The following is a 17,508-nucleotide window of genomic DNA, read 5'->3' on the forward strand; positions in this document are numbered from 1 at the left end:
TGGCATCTGGACCTGGGCCCCTTCGAGCATACAATCAGGCCTTGTCGGCGTCGTCCCAGCGCGTTGCCGCCGCCATTTCTGCTCAAATCACTACGCTCATGGCGTCTGGCAGATCGCTCCCTCGTCTCTGGCAAGACGAACAGATAACTAAGGAGGAAGAGGGGCACGAAGGGTGGAAGGGAGGGCGCGATGGAGGACAAAGGAGCACGGTTGACAAGACAAGGGTGGTCTGCACTATCTTGAGGCGATGTAGCATACCGCAATAGCCCAACAATACCAGCAATGGCGCAGCATTATCACCAGAGAGGCCGGTTAGTTTCTTTAAAGAGAAAATGCAATTGATCATCGTCGCTACGAAGACGCGTAGAGCCTACGATACGTCGACGAAGTGAAGTGACCTTGGCCCTGTGCTGCTCATCCTCACAGACTGCTGGCCCATGCTGCGATGAGCTGAACCAATTTTGGAAGCCCAGCAGCTACAAATCCCACTGTCGATTTGCGTTTCGCCTGCTCGGCCCGCCAGATTCCCTCCCTCCCTACCGGCTCCTCTTCCCCTTCTCTATTCCTTCGCCGCCCCTTCACAGCATCGCCGCCGCCTTTCCTCCCTTGAATCTCTTACTCACCTCCACTCCAATCTGATCGCCTTGCCGCCATCCTTAATCAATCATGTCGCCCATCATTCCCGCCATGCCACCCATCTGCTCCTTGGCGAACTGCTCAAAGTAGCTGTAGGTGATGGTGACAGCCAACAGCACACTGGTACCGCTGCCCAGCGCACCCATCAGCTCTGCCGCCACAGAGAGGGCACCAATCGTGGCCCCACCAAAGGCGGCTGCGGTGGGGATAACACGCTTGAGCTCCTTGTACATAGACGCTTCGCGGTGACCAGCCATGACCATTCCGTTGTCCTTGAGTTGCTTGGCGACTTCGCGCGGACCAGAGCCTGAGACTTCAATCCAGGTCTTGGAGAAGAGGGCGCAAACCGTGAGCGTGAAGGCGATGTAGATGGCCGTGTGGATCGGGTCGCCTACAACTTCGCGCCAGGCGCGGGGTGGGGACCTGCGCAACGAGGGGAAAGGAGAGGTCAGCATTGCACAATCACCTTTGCTTTGCGCACACGCACATATAGTAGGCAATGCCTGAAACGGCGTGCAACTGCGGGCTGTCCTCCATCGGCTCCCAAACACCGAGTAGCTTGACAAGCAGGTTAGAGGGGAAGCGCGAAGCCAACATCTGGCTGATGATGAAGACGTTGCTGGTCAAAGCGCTCTCGAGCATGATGGGCATGTTGGACGTGTAGAAGAGCTTGACAGGGTAGGTACCACGTTGGCCTCTGAATCGGTTCGACTTGACGGGGATCTCGATGCGGAATCCTTGCAGGTAGATGACGACGAGGAAGACTACGAGCGTGGCGAGCAGATTCATGACGTTGGGCAGGCGATCGCGGTAGAAGGCCTCCTTGAGCGCACGAGTCTTGTCGTTCCACGTGAACAAGAGGTGGAAAAGGGCAACCAGAGCGCCTTCGAATTCGGGGCCTCGACCGGTGTTGATCGTAGTCGGGGAGAAGGCCTTCCAGACGATGGACTCGCAGATGTTGGTTGCGATGAAGAGGGAGATACCCGAACCCAACCCGTAGCCCTTTTGGAGGAGCTCGTCGAGGAGAATGACGATCAGGCCGGCAACGACGAGCTGAAGGACGAGCAAGAGGCAGACGCCCGCGCCCAGGTCTGAGGGTTGGCCGTACAGGCCGGTCATGACGTAGACGGTTGCCTGACCAAGGGCGATGATGAGGGCGAATACTGCATGCGTAGAGTATCAATACAGGTCAGCATTAGCGGGGGAAAGGACTATGTCGACCAGCAAGGCGTTACGTACGCTTCTGCGCTCCACCGAAGAGTGCCCTGTCCTCCTTCAAGTTGAAGTCGACATCAATGAGATTCGCGCCCGCGAGCAGCTGCATGATCATGCCCGAGGTAATGATGGGCGAAATACCGAGCTCCATGAGCGTACCACGGTTAGACGCAAGGATGACACGCATCCAGAAGAGCGGGTCAGACGAGTCCGAGGACATGATACCGTAGAGGGGGATCTGGGAGGAGACGAGGAAAATGGCGAGGACAATGGCGGTCCATGCCATGCGCTGCTGAAAGGGAACTGCGGAGGCGGAGGAGGAGAGTATAGGTGAGCATACAGTCATAGAGATGATGATGGTTTGCAAAGCGGCTTGACACGTACCCTTCCTCTCTGGCGCAGCGACCTCTGGGAGGACCGACATGAAGGGTCGCACCAGGTTGAGGAACCTGAACCCGCCGCTTGACATGATGGGCGAGCGATGCGGGGGGTTGAGATGAGGAGGATGAGGTTGGCTGTCGGTTGGTGATGGTAGTGAAGCCAAGTCAGGAAGAACGTCGACGCGCAGAGACGAGGCGGCCAGTCGAGCGGGCCCAAGCTCAATCCACTCGACGACGACGCAGGCGGCGGCAGGCAGGGCGGGGAGACGAGAGGCGGGCGGGCAAGCGACTGACTGGCTGCGATTGGCTGGCACACGCAACGACGCTCCACGTCGTCTGCCAGTGGGAGGTCCAAGGAACACGTCACAGAGGTGTGGCTGAAGCTAAATTCGTGTCAAAAGGAAGATGTTTCGAGATAGCTCATGCTGGTCTGTCTGTCGTGATGATGTCGCCCTCTTTGCGCCTCGAGTAGCTCATCGCCGTGTATGGCTGGCTGCTCTGCCGGCGCTCGCATGGCATGACATGGCTGGCCGCCGAGACCGGGAACGAGCGGAGGGCCTCTGTCGGGCGGGCGGGCGGGCGGACGAGGGCGGGCAGCCAGTCACGACAGTCGACGACTGGGACCTTCGCACCTTTACGATCTCACTACCACAACCCGTCGTCGTCACCACCACTCACACAACGTGAGCATAGCGCGCGACGCTCCCTACACTTCATCTCATCTACATCATTCCAAGACTGACTCCTTCTCCTTCCCCAATTCAACGCGCAGCATGCTCAACCTCGTCGCCCGCAACGCCCGCACCATGGCCCCTCGCGGCGCCCGCATGGCCTCGTCCTCGTCGTCCTCATCGGCGGCATCCTCCCTTCCCATTCCCCCCAAGCTTGCCACTCCTCAGTCCGTCAAGGGCCCTGGTGGTAGCTCGGCATCGATGGACGAGGTCGTCTCCTTCTACAAGGCGCTGCCCAAGGGAGAGGTCAAGCTCAAGAAGGGACCCTTCTCCAACCCGGGTAACGGCAGGCCCTTGGTCATCGGCATCGCCACTCTCTTCCTGGTGTGAGTACGGAGAGCAGAGGGGGGGGGGGGGACGACGTAGCAGCGTGTGATACTGACAGGCGATGTGCCTGTCTTTTGCGACTCGCAGCGGCTACACCATGGACTACCACATGCACCTCAGTAAGTAGAGTTCCGACGGCCCGTGCTCCTCCCTCTAATGATCGCAGTCCACTGACCACGCTATCCTCGCTTCTCGTCTCGCTCATCAGAGTACCACAAGAACGGTGTCCACCACTAAGCGCTCTCAGCGCTGCTCCGAGTAGATATCAACGCGCGGGCTGGCTCACCTGTGGAGGGAGTAGTAGATTGATCAAGGCAATGACAACAAATATGACTACCACATCGCAGAATGCAAAAAGCAGCAGCATCCTGCTCTGTTCTGCTTCACCGCATGAGGGCAGGCAGTGATGTAGATTGGCGGGCAAAGACTTAGAGGGGCCTCGGCGGCGCTACTGACTGGGTAGGACGAGGCTAGAAAGAGGCGTTGCACCTTCTGCTACCGCCGCAAGATCAGCGTTGGCCTACGCCCTGACGAGCAAGCATGGCAATGCGACCATAGCATCAAGTCAATGTCTTGATTGAGATGGGCTCTGACGCAAGTGGCCTGGTCAGAGATTCGCGGGCGAGGGATAAGCACACACATGAGATTGAGACGACAAGCTTGTCAACCGAAGCTGAGAGCGCAACGCGGCGTTGCGCCAACAGCGATACTCGAGGGCAAGGGAAGGTCGAATGCCTTCTCACTGCACCTGTTCCGTCCTCACTTGTACGAGGACCTCGCCTTTATCCTGCTGCCTCGTTCTCTTGCCTTCGCTGACCAGACGAAGCGTCACCGTGACACACTCATCTCTACGAACACCCCCGATGAAGGAGGAGGGGAGCTTGCACGAACGTGCGAGGCTCGATGATGGCCGAAGCCGCGAGAAGAGCTCTTTCCCTGTCCTCCGTTCAAGCTGACGCATGCCGTCGATAGCAGAGCAGGAGCGCCTTGCGCCTCGTAACCTCGGTGATGCCGGGACACTCGAGTTTGTTCACGAAATCGGTGCGCCAGCTCTGCTGCTCCTGATGTACGCCAGTGGGGAAGACTCACTAGCTTACGGCGCCTCTGGCTCTGCTCAGGCAGAGATCAAAGCGCGACGTGACAACTGTAACTGTAAGCGGGCACATCTCCTCGGCGCCGACAGCATAGCACCGCAAGACAGTGAGATTTCCAATGCGATCGTACTTTCACTGAGCGTCCCGAGATCTCCTCAAGACCGCTTTGCACTGTCAGTGGCTGAGCAGTAGAGTTCCCTCGTACCTGTATGCGATTGGGGGCGAGGGACACTGTCACGTCGAATCCCTTCCTCGCTCAGGTTGCCAGGGTGTCATCGGAGGAGATCTCCGTCTCACATCCAGCATGCCATGTCCACGAAACAACGAGGAGCTTTTGACTTCCTGGTAGCTCTTGGCCAAAGTCGACTACGCTGCATGGAGCCATGCTCGTAGGCTCTGACGGCCGTGCAATTGACTAGCCCTGACCACGTGGCTAGTGATCATGAGCCCTGGCTATCGTAGATCACGTGCAGCAATTTCTCTCCCTCGCCGCGGCGCAGTCCTCTGGCCGACTGCCTGCCTCTCCGCCCGCCCGCCTGCTGAGCCTGGCCTGGCCTCGACGGACGTCGGTCAAGTCCATCTCGTGGCTCTCGGGCTCGTCGTTCGTATTTCGCTTCCTTCTCATCGACATCGTCTTCACCCGGTCAACAGGTAAGCATCGACGGCTAGGAGCAGGAGACTACTGCTGCACGAAAACCGTTCGAAGTCAGCGGATGGCATCGTCTCCCTCGTCATCATCGTCATCTTCTTCATCAGTCGCAGCCATCGGGACTCGAATAGCGAAAAGCTCAGAGAGGAGGCAACGACGACGAGGAGGGTTGACTCGATTGTCAGCGGGTAGCGAAGAGAAGGAAAAAAAGCTGTAGGAATGGCGCTGGTTGCTCGTCGGCCCTATCACATCAGGCTGCGCAAAGGCATCGGCATGGAGACGCCTTGCATTGCCGTTAGGTCGATGATTCGAAGCATTGGCAGCCTTGCTGCCCTTCGCTCGGCGAAAGCTCAGCAGGCGCACAGAAGACGATCGCCAACCTCGAATCGGCTCCTCATCATCCTCGCATCGTCCCGGCTTCTGCACCTGGTTCCTCGTCAACGACCTCGAACAGTCAAACTCACACCCTCGCCTCGCCCCACCCCCCATCTCGCAGTCGACAAAGATGCCTTCTCAGAAGTCTTTCCGCACCAAGTCAAAGCTGGCCAAGGCCCAGAAGCAGAACCGGTACGTGTCAGAACCGTGGAGCAGATGCGAAATCAGAGGTGGCAAGGGGCAGGAACGATTGCAGCTTGAGGGTGGGGAACATGCGAAGGATGGAGTAGGTCCCACGACTGGATGGGAAATGACATGAAGAGAGGCAGCAGACGGCGCTGGGACTGGCGCACAGGAGGAAGCACGTAGAAGAGAGGGCAGGGCGTCACAACATCAACATCAATGTCGGATCGCATACTGACCCCACCCGTCCTTCCTGCTCTCGTTCAGCCCCATCCCCGGCTGGTTCCGCATGAAGACGGACAACAAGATCCACTACAACGCCAAGCGTCGTCACTGGCGTCGCACCAAGCTCAACATCTAAGCTTGCGCGCTATCGAAGCAGCAAAGCATGGAGATGTTCGAGACGCAGCGACCTACCATTGTACTTCACACTCTACACACCACATCACACCACCTCGATGTCGTCTTTCAATGATCGATGCGTCAAGTGACATGTACTCTCAGCGAGCGAGACAAACAGGACAGCGAGAGTAGACAGAGGGAACAGCAATCACTGTCCCTCTTGCGTGAATGGTCGCTTCTACTGATACTGGATGCTGATGACATTGCGAATACGTGTAGTGGAATCCTTGCCTATGACCGCCTGGCCCTCCTATATATCCCGTCTGCGACACTGATCACATCTCTCATCTCAGCGACATCATGCACCCTGACCACATCCACGACCCCGCTCCCTACACAAGCGCTCACAGCCGCCGCGGTGCCCCATGCGCGCTCCTTGGCCGGGACGGCCACAGTCTCCTCCGCGTTCACGGAGCGCCCGGTACCCACCAACGTGCCCACGAATCGCTTTCTGGACGGTCCAACAAGCAGGGGAAAGTTGTCCAGCTCGGCACGGGGACCTTCTACATCCTCCTGCCCATCCGCCTGACCATGTCGCGGCGCGGTGAGCTCTCCAAGCCCAGCTAGCAGCTCGAGATTGCCCTGGCAATCCTTTGCGAAACCGATCCCGGGATCGAGGATGAGATTCCACCTCTTGACGCCCGCCTTCAAAGCAGCCCGGACGCTCTCAACGAGCTCCCTTCTCACTCCGCTCACCACCCCTCCCTCCTCTTGTGCATACTGAGCCAGCTTGTTCATACTGCTTGCATCTCCACGTGAATGCATAAGCACGATTGGGCAGCCCAACTCCGCCGCGAGAGTGAGGATAGCAGGGTCTGCGCGACCAGCCGTAACGTCGTTGATAATGTCTGCTCCAGCTTCGAGAGCTGCACGAGCTACCCTGGAGCGGAACGTGTCGATTGAGATGGGGGTACGTTTTCCCTTCGCGGTGACGATCTCGTCCTGCCTGAGGGCCTTAATGACTGGCACCACCCTACGGATCTCCTCTTCTTCGCTAACGTTCGCCGCTCCTGGGGCAGTGCTCATCCCTCCAACGTCGAGGACGTCCACGTTCCCCTCGGAGACCATTCGCCTCGCAGAGCTGAGCGCAGCATCTACACCCAAATGATCGCCGCCGTCTGAGAAGGAGTCAGGCGTAGCGTTCAATATCCCCATGAGGAGGGTCCTGTCCCCTCTCCACGTCCAGAGGCCGCCCTCGGACTCAGCGGAGGAGCAAGGGGCCATTACTCTCTTGACGTCGCCGGCGCCCTGGTAATCGACGGCCTTCGTCAGTACGTCCAACATCTCCCTTACGGTCCTGCCAGTCTTGGGGTGCGTCCACCCGGGCAGAATATCCGCAAGGGGACGAAGCACAAATTCTCTTTCTGGCATACCCCGATGTGGGATCTGCAACTTTTTCCCCTCGAGAACTACCTCATCGTCGTAGAGCAAGACGTCAACGTCGAGCACCCTCGGCCCTTTGGGAGGTGTGGAGATTCCGTCTGGCGAGGTCTTCGGGGCGCGACCTACCTTGAGCTCGACGCCTTGGGTTACCTCGAGGAGGTCCAGTGGGCTCAATGTGGTGGAAATGCGGGCGGCCGCGTTGAGAAAGGTGGGTTGGGACTCGTAGTACATGGGACGGGTAGCGTAGAGGAAGGATGTGTCGATCAGGCTGATGGCCGGATGAGCTGCGAGTAGTTGAAGGGCACGGGAGATGTGCGCTGAGCGATTGCCCAGGTTGCTGCCCAGAGAGAGGGCAACGAGGTGCTCGCTCGTTGCGAGGCCGACGCCCGCCCTCGATGAGGAGGCAGAGGGTCCGAAGGCCGCCGTCAAAGGTGCTGCGGTGCCCCTTGAAGCCATGACGGCAGGCGCAGATGCTCCGTTGCGGCCATTCACAGGCCCTCTCTCCCCCTCTCCGATTTCTCTCAGCCATCTTCGTCCCCTGACAACTTCGCAACCAGCCGAGTCGGCGAACATGATTGCGCTGGGTTTATCTACTCTTGCCCTGACGCTCTCCACCGCAGCATCATGAAGCAAAGCCACCTCGGCAACGCCTAGCGCGAGGGACTCGACGGTCTGGTAGGTCGAGGCTTCGACAAATGCTGTGACGGCAGTCGCAAGGGTGCGATAGTTTCGAGGCGAGGCTTGCGAAGTGGCGGAGGAGGCGTGAAGGGCAGAAGCAGGCCTTTGCAAGGTGAGGTTGACCTTGACTTGCTGCTTGTCCACCCGCTCTGGGGCGTTTACGCCGAGGATGCAGCTGAGCGTGAGGTTCTTGATGATGAGCTTGTCCAGATTTGCGTTGCTAGACCCAGCAACCAGCTTCAAGTTCGCCAGGTCGGCAGCGTTCTTGCCCACCAGCTCCGAGTCTGCGATTAGCTGCCCGCTCTGACGCAGGTAGTCGGCGCGATCCCTCGTAACCTCAACAGCCACACTCTCCGCGTGAAGCAAGGCCCTCGTCTTTCTGCACCTCAGCGTAACCTTGGGTGCCCCAGTTCCGAAGAGGATCAGCTTGGCAAGTCCCTCTGCTAGGCTTTCGAGATCCTTGTACACCGGCTGCTGCTGCTTGTCACTCGCAGCAACGACGGCGGCACAGTGCGCCTCTACGTCCTTGACGAGCAATCCATAGTGAATGCTGTGCGGCAGATAATCTGACACACCCGCTGCAGTCACATCTGTGTGGACTTGTATGTCTAGGGAGATGGGCTGCGAAGGGGAGGGGCGTGACCATGAATCGATGCCGAGGGGGAGGCGGAGTGAGAGGGACGGTACGTGCAGCGAGTCGGGCAATAGGGCAGATGATGCCATGCTGGTAGTGGCTCGTGAGGAGGAATGTCGCAGAGGGGTGAAGAATGCTGAGGATGGATGTATGCTAGGCCGCGATGAGGTTGCAAGGACGGTGAGGTGACGCCGAATTGACGAAGATGGCTGAACGCTGCGCCGAAGAGCGGTTGCCGCTAGTTGGCGGGGCGAAGATGAAGAAGATGAAGACGCAAGAGTAGATATGCTGTGCTTGCTGGTACGTAGCATGGGTTCGTGTTGCTGATCGATGCTGCTACTAGGATGGAGCGGCTCCCATTGCCATGAGAGGTGAATCGAGGTGGACAGGAAATGCAAGATTTGTGCGAGCGGAGAGCGGCAGCAACTCGCAGTCCGACGCCGACGATCCTCGATAGACAAGCGCAAGCTCGAGCCCAGGCAGCAGCCTTCACACGATCGACCTACTGTAGTCCAAGCAGAAATGCTCGATTTTGGGATTGCGAACAAAAAGGGCCCCGCTTTGGGATAGCACTTCGGAGGGGAAGATAGACTGGAATGGCTACAGCGCATGCTCGTGGGGGTTGGTCGAGCATTCAACCGCGACGCATGGAGGCGAGAACGAACCGCAAGGTCGTCCCGTCTTACCAAGTTGGGGAAGCGGAAGCCGAACGGGCAGCACGTCTAGACGACGAACGAATGAAAAAGAGAAGCACAAGAAATGACCAGCAATCTCCCTAGAGATGCCCTACGCGCACGCTAATGCCGCGCATACACGCTTAGTCCCAGCTGGAGCTGGGCTGCTGAGCGTTGCCCGAAACACCCTCAGCGGGGGCGCCAGCCTCGGCCTGAGGTCCAGCGTCGGCGGCCCAGCTCTGGACGTTGTCGTCCGCAGCCCAGTCGACGTTCTCCGTGGGGATGTTGGCAGCCATGGCCGGGTTGAGAGTACCAGCAGCCTGGGGGTCGTAGTCGAGGTTGTCCTGGGCCTCGGTGGTAGCGCCACCCTCCTGGCCGGCGACACCAGCAGCAGCGGCAGCCTTGGCGGCAATGGCCTCCTGCTGCTCGCGCTCGACCTCTTCGGGGTCACGGTAGAAGAACATGTCGGGCATGACACCCCAGCCCTCGGGGCCGTAGGCGGCCTGACCGCGCAGGCGGAGGACCTGACGGCAGAGGAGCCACCAGAGGAGACCGATGGACTTGACGCTCTTGTTGTTGCCGGGGATGGCGACGTCAACGTGCTTGAGGGGAGCGTCAGAATCGCAGAGGGCAATGACGGGGATGTTGACGTACGAGGCCTCGCGGATGGCCTGGTGGTCGACACGGGGGTCGGTGACGACGATGACGCGGGGCTCCTTGAACGAACGCGTGATGTAGTTGGTGAAGGAGCCAGGGGTGAAGCGACCAGCAATGGCAGTAGCACCGGTATTGGCAGCGAACTTGAGGACGGCACGGTGGCCGAAGGTGCGGCCAGAGATGACTACAACATCAGCGGGGTTCTCGATGGCGGCAATGATGCGGGCGGCGAAGATGAGCTTCTCCCAAGTCTTGCCGAGGTTGAGGAGGTGAATTCCATCAGCACGGCGCTTGTAGACGTAGGGGATCATAGCCTTCTCGACGTTCTTGGCGCCGATGTGGGTGCCAGCTGCGAGCAGCTTCGAGACATCGTCTTCGGTAGCGTTGAGGACAGAGGGGAGCTTGGCGGACACTGAGCGCGGAAGGAAAGGTATCGTCAAGGTGAGTTCATGGCCTTGAAATGTCCGACCATCGGTTGATGCTCACTATTGACTTCTGATTCAAAGGTGGTCGTGAGGAGACAAGCTGGGAAGCGTTGGTCCGCCTTCGTCTTCTCTGCGCAGCGAGCCAAGCCAGTCAGTCGTCTCCGTCTTCCGCTCGCGCGAGGACGAGGCAGGGCGGACGGCAGGCACCAGGAAGAAGAGGGACAGTCCGGATCCGAACCTGTTCGCGCCAGGCGGGGCGGGCGGGAAGAGAGAGCGGGCGGAGCGCTGGGCGGGCAGGCGGCGCAGAGAGAGAGAGACGAGGCAGAGGGACGAGAGCAAGGCTGCAACATCGAATCTTCCTCGTCGTAGTCTTCTCTCCTCGTTACCACCACCCTCCTCCTCTTCCTCCTCCCACCCCATTTTCACGACAATAGCAGCATGCCTCGTGTCTACAAGCCCGTACGCATCACTTTATCATCCGTTCATCACCCGGCTCATTCGCTTACCTCCTCCCCATTGTGTGCCCTTTTTTCGTTTGCAGGGAAAGGTCGCCGTCGTGCTGCAGGGCCGTCAGGCTGGTCACAAGGTGAATACTCAGCGAAGCTTGATCGCTACCAGGAGGACAACAAGGTCGAGCAGGTGGCAGCAGTTTAAAGCGGTTCAGCAGGACACAGACGAGGGACCGCAGAGGGATGGACAAGAGTACGCTGTGGGAGGCAAAAGGTCACGCTGCCGTCTGCCCTCGATGCGTTTGACATCCAGCTTGCCGTGCGCGGTGCAACGCTCGACGATGACGCATGGAGCAGGCTGCGCACCGCGACGGCTGGCATCACAGATGATGCCGCACGCGGATCGTCATCGACGTCTCGAGGGTGGTCAAGCAGAATGGGTAGCTGCTTGAATAGCATCGCAGTGCGGGGGCAGCAGCAATGGCTCTGCTCGCCGCATACAGCCTCTTCACTGTTGCAGCGATGCTATCCAGAGGATGGAGAAGACGAGCCAAAGGGTCAGGAAGAGGTGGAAATCAATTGGCTTGGACTGGCGGACGTCCCATCGACATCCAAGTCCACAGGACATTATACTGACCTCGTTCATTTCACTTCGCTCTTTCTCCACTCTTAGGTCGTCGTCATCAAGCAGCTTGATGACGGAACCAAGGAGCGCCCCTACCCCCACGCCATCGTTGCCGGCATTGAGCGCTACCCGCTGAAGGTCACCAAGTCGATGGGTGCCAAGAAGCTTGCTAAGCGCAGCAAGGTCAAGCCTTTCATCAAGGTGAGCAGCCAGACGGCAGCTCTTGTTACTTGATAGGTCCGCTGACTCACCAAATGCTCCTCTTGCGCACACCAGGTCATCAACTACAACCACCTCATGCCCACCCGTTACGCCATGGAGCTCGAGGGCCTCAAGGGCGCCGTATCAAACGACACCTTCAAGGAGCCTTCGCAGCGTGAGGACGCCAAGAAGGTCATCAAGAAGCTCTTCGAGGAGCGATACGCTTCGGGCAAGAACGCTTGGATCTTCAGGCCTCTCAGGGTCTAAGCGTCTTCAGCAGGACGATGTCTGGTCTGTCGCGCCTTGTACTTCTTACTTCTCTCGTTGTCCATCGACCCCTCCCTCGTCCTGAGAGCATGCGACGAGTGGCGTAGACAATGAAAGGCTCTCATTCCATCCAAGATGATGCATGTGCACGGTTGTGGCTACGGGCGTCTACACTGCTCGTAGGGGCCATTACGAACAGCAGAGCGAGCACGACGGGGTCGTGCGAATGGCGAGCGGAGGAAGAAGTCTGCCTGGGATCATAGGTGACATGGAGAGGGCAAATGTCTGAAAATGGCTCCGTCCAGTGTTGAGGTTGAAGAAGAGTGATGGAGCCCCTTGTCCAGCTACTGTTCGCTACCGCCCCTTACCAAATGGGGGAAGCCTCATTCAGACGGTATCGTGACTCACTCGTCGACGAGCGTTGCCGCTAATCGCCGCTCATGAATAGCTGTATGAGGGCCCGGAGTATTCTGCGCTTATCGCTGCATGTACGCCTGCTTGACTTCTTCCTTTCCCTTGCCGTCACCGTCGCCGTTGGCGTCGGTCGCCTGGACATCAGTCAAACAGATTATGGTGCGGACAGGTCCCTGAGGACTGAGCCTTTCAGAGAAGATGAGTGAACTCAATCACCCGAGAATCATCACCCTTGCGCTTCCTGTCCATCTCGAAGAGCTTGAAGGTCATGGAGTAGCTGTAGGCCCATCCACGTGGCCGCTTCCGCGTGTTGCTCTCGAGAACACAGCCTCGCTCGAGTGTAGCTCCGCGATGTTGACTTTCTAGCTTCGTCCCCTCATCGTCACTGCGGGTTCAGGCAATGCCAACCCGAGTGGACCACTCACCCGCTGCCTTGGAAGATGGAGGACGCTGGTCAGCCTTTCGGCGGGCTCTGCCTTCAACACCGCCACGGATGTCCAGCCATGCCTCGCCTTCGGGTCAACCTCACTACCACGTCAACGGCATGACAACAGCAATGGCAGCTGCCACGCTCCGGTCACCACCGAGAGAGAAGCCTTTGCCTGCCTTACCCCCAGCTCGGACGCCATCCCAAATCAGCCATCAGAGACAGCATCAGCTGCCGTATAGGCCTGCAGCTCTGATGCACATGCGACTATCCTCGGCCCCACCTGCTGTTGCTGGGCCGTCGCGACTTGCAATGCAGGGCGAGCCACTCAGGCAGTCAATGCCGCCAGCAGCATTCGCTGCTCCTCCAATTCAGCCTACTGCTACTTTGACGCCAACTGCTCCTGAATCTTCTCGCCCTCGTCCTGTTGAACCGCCAGCATACGACTCCCTTTTCGACCCGACGCCAACGGCGCCTTCTGCCGCACCTCCTGCGCGCCAATGTGCTCCCACGCAGCATACAGCCACTACTGGCGCCCTTTCTCCAGATACAAGTCGCAATGTCGCCCCAGTTCGTATACCTGATTCTCGAGCGCCACTATGGCGTCCACCTTCCGCGCCTCCAAGCAATCTGAGCTCATCAACTTCGACACCGCCCATGATAGGCAGCCGCCCAATAGCGTCATCAGGCACTAGCCGTACAGCTACCGCCAACGATCCGGCAAGACGTCGCGTCATCTCTTCCTACACTCCTGCCCCTCCCCCTTCCAGCGCTCAGCGCCACGTCCGCGCCTCATCTGCGGCGGTCCCCACGCCCTCGCCTCAACAGAGGCGGCGGGTACGCTTCCCTTCGTCTTCCCCTTCCTATGACCCAGCAACACCGAGCAAGACCACCACAAGCGGATACACATCGTCAGCAAATGATACACCTGCGTTGGGGCAATGCTGGGGCATCAAGAGAGACGGAGCAAGATGTACACGGACCGTTAAAGCGGCGGAGGAGGAAGGACAAGTCAGAAGCAGTCCGGCTCGACGGCGAGGTGCGAGACACGTCAGTGCTCCTCCATCTCTAGGCAAAAATGGGAGGGCGCTAGCTCCTGCTACTAAAGGACAGCCGATCTATATCTCGTCGGACGAAGGCTCGGATAGCGATGACGACTCCGACGATGGAAGCCCCAATAAGGGTACCACGGCAAGGAGCGACAAAGCGGCCTCGTCACCGTCTGCCGTGCCGACATACTGCCATCAACACGCCCGCGAGATCAACAAGACGCCTGGCCTCCACGTTCCCGTCGCGAGCAGCTCTTTATCTGCAACGCAAGAGTATCTGCCCTTCACACAATTCATTCCCCCAACCCTCTCCGCGCAGACGGCCGCTCGCCTCAGAGTAGCCATGAGCGAGCCCTTCGCTCCTACAGACTTGGCAGAGCGCGGCTATCTCTACGTCTATGAACTCGTCGCAGACATCGGTACCGCAGGAGGAGAGGCAAGAAGAAAGAACGATGCGCAAACGCTGGTCAAAGTCGGTCGCTCCTCCCGTCCACTAGCTCGGGTAGCTCAGTGGAGAAGACAGTGCGAGTCCAGACAAGCCGTGCTGCGGCTGCTTTCACCGCAGGGGCCGCCTGCCCTTTCCGATTCAACAGAAGGCAGCGCTCCACCTCCCTCGACAGCAGCGGGCAATCTGATCATCGGCGCAAGCTCAACTGTAACGACGGGGCAGCGTGGCTCACACCGCTGGGAGAAGCTCGTCCATCTTGAACTGGCAGAAGTAGCTCCGCGGCCTTCTGACTCACACCAATGTCGAGACTGCGGGAAGAGGCATCGCGAGATCTTTGTAGCCCCAAGAGGGGGAGGGGTACACGCCGTGGCCGAGGTGGTGGAGAGGTGGAGGCGATTTGTTGAGGTAGCGGTGCCGCCCGGATGAAAGGCGCTACATCGGAGTAGAAGGGATTCGTCGTCACTGTAGCGGTCGAGAGATGGGAAGAGCAATGGATTGCATCGCATCGAAGGCAGAGAGAAGGATATGGGGAGGGATTATGCACAAAAGACGATGACTGGCTGATAGCGTGGAGCGTGGAAAGCAGGAAGATATTGATGGTAGTGGTGGTGGCGGTGGTATGGAGGCCAAGCTGCTTGGAACCGCATCAGGGCCTGTCTGGAGTATGGCACACCTCCCTGCGGCGGTTGCTGTCGGATCGCGTGCTTCCTCCTGCTATTCACAAAACATGCCCGCCAGCTCCCCCTCTACTTCCAGCACTGCGTGGCGAGACGCCCGTCGCTCCCTGCTTTCCCTCGTCTCCATCATCGATCCCATCACCTCCCTCCCCGTCCAGGCCTGCCTCCCCACTCTCATCCGCAGCTCCCATACACCCAATCCCGCCCTCTGGCCTCAAATGACGATTCAGCGCGTCCAAGCGGGCAAACTGCCTCCCGCATCCCTCACAAACATGCTTCCTTACGCTCAAGTGCAGCGTTTCGTGATGCCTCTTGGCGTCATGCGCGCGCGCAAAAGCCTTTCCGCAACCAGGTGCTGGACACTTAAAGGGTCGCTCGTCCGCGTGTGAGCGCAAGTGGGAGCGTAGGTTAAACTGCCGAGTAAATTGAGAGTTGCACCCGGGGACAGGGCAGTGGAACGTTGCGCTTGACTTGCGGCGGGAGGCGCTCGCCTGTTGCGTTGCGCTGGTGGTGACATTTGGAATGGCTGGGTTGGCCAATTGCGAAGGGCTGAGACCAGCGGCAGCTGCCGCTGCGGCCGAGGAGGTCGAGGAGGAGTGGCTGCTTGAGGCCGAGGAGATGCGTGGCCTGCGTGCGCCTGGTAGAGAGCCGTAGGTTGGTAAAGCGGTCTGATTGTAGGCGGACGTAGAAGAGCTAGGAGATGCCGCGCCCGGATCACTAGCCCCTGCCCAGTGCCCACCTCCCGGGGAGGGGACGCCCGTGAGGGACGCATACGTGGCTGCTGCGCTATTCGGCGGACTGCGAGGCGAGGAAGCCGTGCCCGCCGGATTGGGTGAGCCACCGAAAGCCGCCGGTGAAAAGCCTGGCTGAGGCTGAATCTGCTGCTGAGCCCCACCACTGCCTCCGCTCGTGGCTGAGCCGAAGGATGAATGGCGCTGGTGCGCACTGGAAGGAGCGGAGGGCTGGCGATACTGGAAGGACTCATACAGGCCTGTCGCTCCTCCAGGTGGGACAAGAGTCCCGTCCGGCGCGGTAATCTGCCTAGCGAAGTCGCTGCCCGCACCGAATCGCATCGACGACAAATCCTCGCTCTGCACGTTGCGCTGGTGGTGATGCGCACTTCCAGCTGCACTGGATTTGCGGGATCGCCTCGTGCTACCAGGCCCACCGGCAGCACTGCCGCCCACACCGCCAGGGAAAGACCAGTCGGGCAGCGTATCATGCGGCGAAAGGAAGCTGCCCCTGCGCGATGAAGCCGAGCTTGACCGCGAGGCCGGATAAGGGCTGCCTGCTCCTACATCCCGAGCAGCGCCAGAGGGACCGAGACTGCGCATTGGCCCCACACTACTGCTGCTGGGATCGTTGTTTGTCGAAAGGGCTGCGTGGCTCGACTGAGGCCGGGCATACGATGGCATGGATCCCAAGAAGGTGGGTTGTTGCTGCTGATGCTGCCCTTGCTGCTGAATCGCCGCTGGCTGTCCGTCTCTCGCAGGCTGTGCAGGCCTGACCCAATTAGGCGGCGGCATATTCCCTCCTCCACCATTTGCGCTGGTAGTGGCCGCCATGACAACCGCGTCAAGATTCTGATTGCCTCCTCCCCCGCCGCCCGCGGTGATCCCGAACTTTGCCCAATCAATGTTACCTCCGCCTGCTCCACCCATGACGGCCTCAATAGCAGCTCCCGACTTGGGACCAGAGTCTGACATGCTCCTCTTCCTCATTTGACTCGTGGTAGGGCTATCGTCCGAGGGTCCCGCGTAGGCCATGTTCACATCGAGCTTGAGGAATTTGCGCAGCTTGTCGATGGAGTCTTCGCGCGTAGGCTTGCGGACGGCGATGTGAGGTGGTGGAGGACGAGGTGAGAGACCACCAGCACCGGTGTTGCCCGCTGGAGCTGAAGTGGGGGCCATGGTGGTGTCTGGTGGCTGCTGCTGCGCGCCGGCCCACTGAGCAGGAGAGGCGGAGCGCTCCTGCTGGTGTTGCGGCGCAGGCTGAGGAGCACTGGCGTCACTACCTGCGCTCAATTGCTTGAGGATCTGCTCAAACGTCACGTCATCCACCGTCATTGGATTGCCCGCGTTGGCTGGGTCGCTCTCGTAGATGGCGAGCTGCGGAACCGATGCCGGGCGCGGAGGCTCCGAGAATGTGGCGGACATGGGCGGTGCTTGGAGGTGGTGTTGCTGCTCTTGACCCTGCTGCTGGGCGATGAGCTGCTCAAGCGACCCGTCTGGGTATCCGCCACTCGACGGCGCCGGAGCCATAGCAGCCATGCCGCCGGTCTCGTCGCCGAGGCTGATGCCGGAGAAGCCAGCGATTTCGGTACTGATGCCGCCATTGTTCCAGCCCTGCTGCTGTTGCTGGTGTTGGAAGGGATGCTGAGCTGCAGGGAAGAGCGGCGAAGGGCTGCCGATCTCTGATCCAAAAGAGCTCGCACGGTGATGCGAGGTAGCTGGACTGGCAAAGGGACTTGGGCCGACGTTGTCGCTGCCGCCGTTGACATCCCGAAAG

The 17,508-nt window shown here is 59.5% G+C and overlaps 8 protein-coding genes across 8 annotated transcripts; 4 read left to right on the forward strand and 4 right to left on the reverse strand.

Moving 5' to 3' along the window:
• Positions 1-398: 398 nt before the first annotated feature.
• BDZ90DRAFT_265547 (putative endoplasmic reticulum insertion protein SEC61) lies at positions 399-2,377 on the reverse strand. Its single transcript, XM_025508669.1, has 4 exons — positions 2,236-2,377; positions 1,876-2,154; positions 1,124-1,799; positions 399-1,059 (listed from the first exon to the last, which is right to left on the reverse strand). Exons 1-4 carry the CDS (start codon positions 2,318-2,320, stop codon positions 657-659), a joined length of 1,443 nt encoding a protein of 480 aa, XP_025359939.1. The 5' UTR covers positions 2,321-2,377; the 3' UTR covers positions 399-656.
• Positions 2,378-3,058: 681 nt separating this feature from the next.
• BDZ90DRAFT_223491 (hypothetical protein) lies at positions 3,059-3,416 on the forward strand (the record flags this gene model as incomplete). The annotated part of the gene is made up of 2 exons (XM_025504580.1): positions 3,059-3,288; positions 3,377-3,416. 2 exons carry the CDS (start codon positions 3,059-3,061, stop codon positions 3,414-3,416), a joined length of 270 nt encoding a protein of 89 aa, XP_025359940.1.
• Positions 3,417-5,537: 2,121 nt separating this feature from the next.
• On the forward strand, positions 5,538-5,951 carry BDZ90DRAFT_223489 (putative 60S ribosomal protein L39; the record flags this gene model as incomplete). The annotated part of the gene is made up of 2 exons (XM_025504579.1): positions 5,538-5,599; positions 5,858-5,951. The coding sequence occupies 2 exons, from the start codon at positions 5,538-5,540 to the stop codon at positions 5,949-5,951; spliced, it is 156 nt and encodes a 51-aa protein (XP_025359941.1).
• Positions 5,952-6,144: 193 nt separating this feature from the next.
• Positions 6,145-9,074, reverse strand: BDZ90DRAFT_234177 (Dihydropteroate synthase). The gene has a single exon (XM_025506922.1). The coding sequence runs from the start codon at positions 8,996-8,998 to the stop codon at positions 6,224-6,226; it is 2,775 nt and encodes a 924-aa protein (XP_025359942.1). The 5' UTR covers positions 8,999-9,074; the 3' UTR covers positions 6,145-6,223.
• Positions 9,075-9,256: 182 nt separating this feature from the next.
• BDZ90DRAFT_243384 (ribosomal protein S2) lies at positions 9,257-10,514 on the reverse strand. Its single transcript, XM_025507431.1, has 2 exons — positions 10,505-10,514; positions 9,257-10,430 (listed from the first exon to the last, which is right to left on the reverse strand). Coding segments are annotated over exons 1-2 (927 nt in total). The 5' UTR covers positions 10,506-10,514; the 3' UTR covers positions 9,257-9,504.
• A 299-nt stretch (positions 10,515-10,813) lies between these two features.
• On the forward strand, positions 10,814-12,222 carry BDZ90DRAFT_243387 (60S ribosomal protein L27). The gene is made up of 4 exons (XM_025507432.1): positions 10,814-10,902; positions 10,985-11,029; positions 11,566-11,718; positions 11,794-12,222. Exons 1-4 carry the CDS (start codon positions 10,882-10,884, stop codon positions 11,983-11,985), a joined length of 411 nt encoding a protein of 136 aa, XP_025359944.1. The 5' UTR covers positions 10,814-10,881; the 3' UTR covers positions 11,986-12,222.
• Positions 12,223-12,892: 670 nt separating this feature from the next.
• BDZ90DRAFT_262388 (hypothetical protein) lies at positions 12,893-14,749 on the forward strand (the record flags this gene model as incomplete). The annotated part of the gene is made up of 1 exon (XM_025508474.1): positions 12,893-14,749. One exon carries the CDS (start codon positions 12,893-12,895, stop codon positions 14,747-14,749), a length of 1,857 nt encoding a protein of 618 aa, XP_025359945.1.
• Positions 14,750-15,218: 469 nt separating this feature from the next.
• Positions 15,219-15,452, reverse strand: BDZ90DRAFT_205374 (hypothetical protein; the record flags this gene model as incomplete). The annotated part of the gene is made up of 1 exon (XM_025503933.1): positions 15,219-15,452. A coding segment is annotated over one exon (234 nt), but the record flags the coding sequence as incomplete, so codon positions are not given.
• Between the last annotated feature and the right edge of the window lie 2,056 nt (positions 15,453-17,508).

The sequence above is a fragment of the Jaminaea rosea genome (assembly GCF_003144245.1).
Source record: "Jaminaea rosea strain MCA 5214 unplaced genomic scaffold BDZ90scaffold_15, whole genome shotgun sequence".
NCBI classification, from domain to species: domain Eukaryota; kingdom Fungi; phylum Basidiomycota; class Exobasidiomycetes; order Microstromatales; genus Jaminaea; species Jaminaea rosea.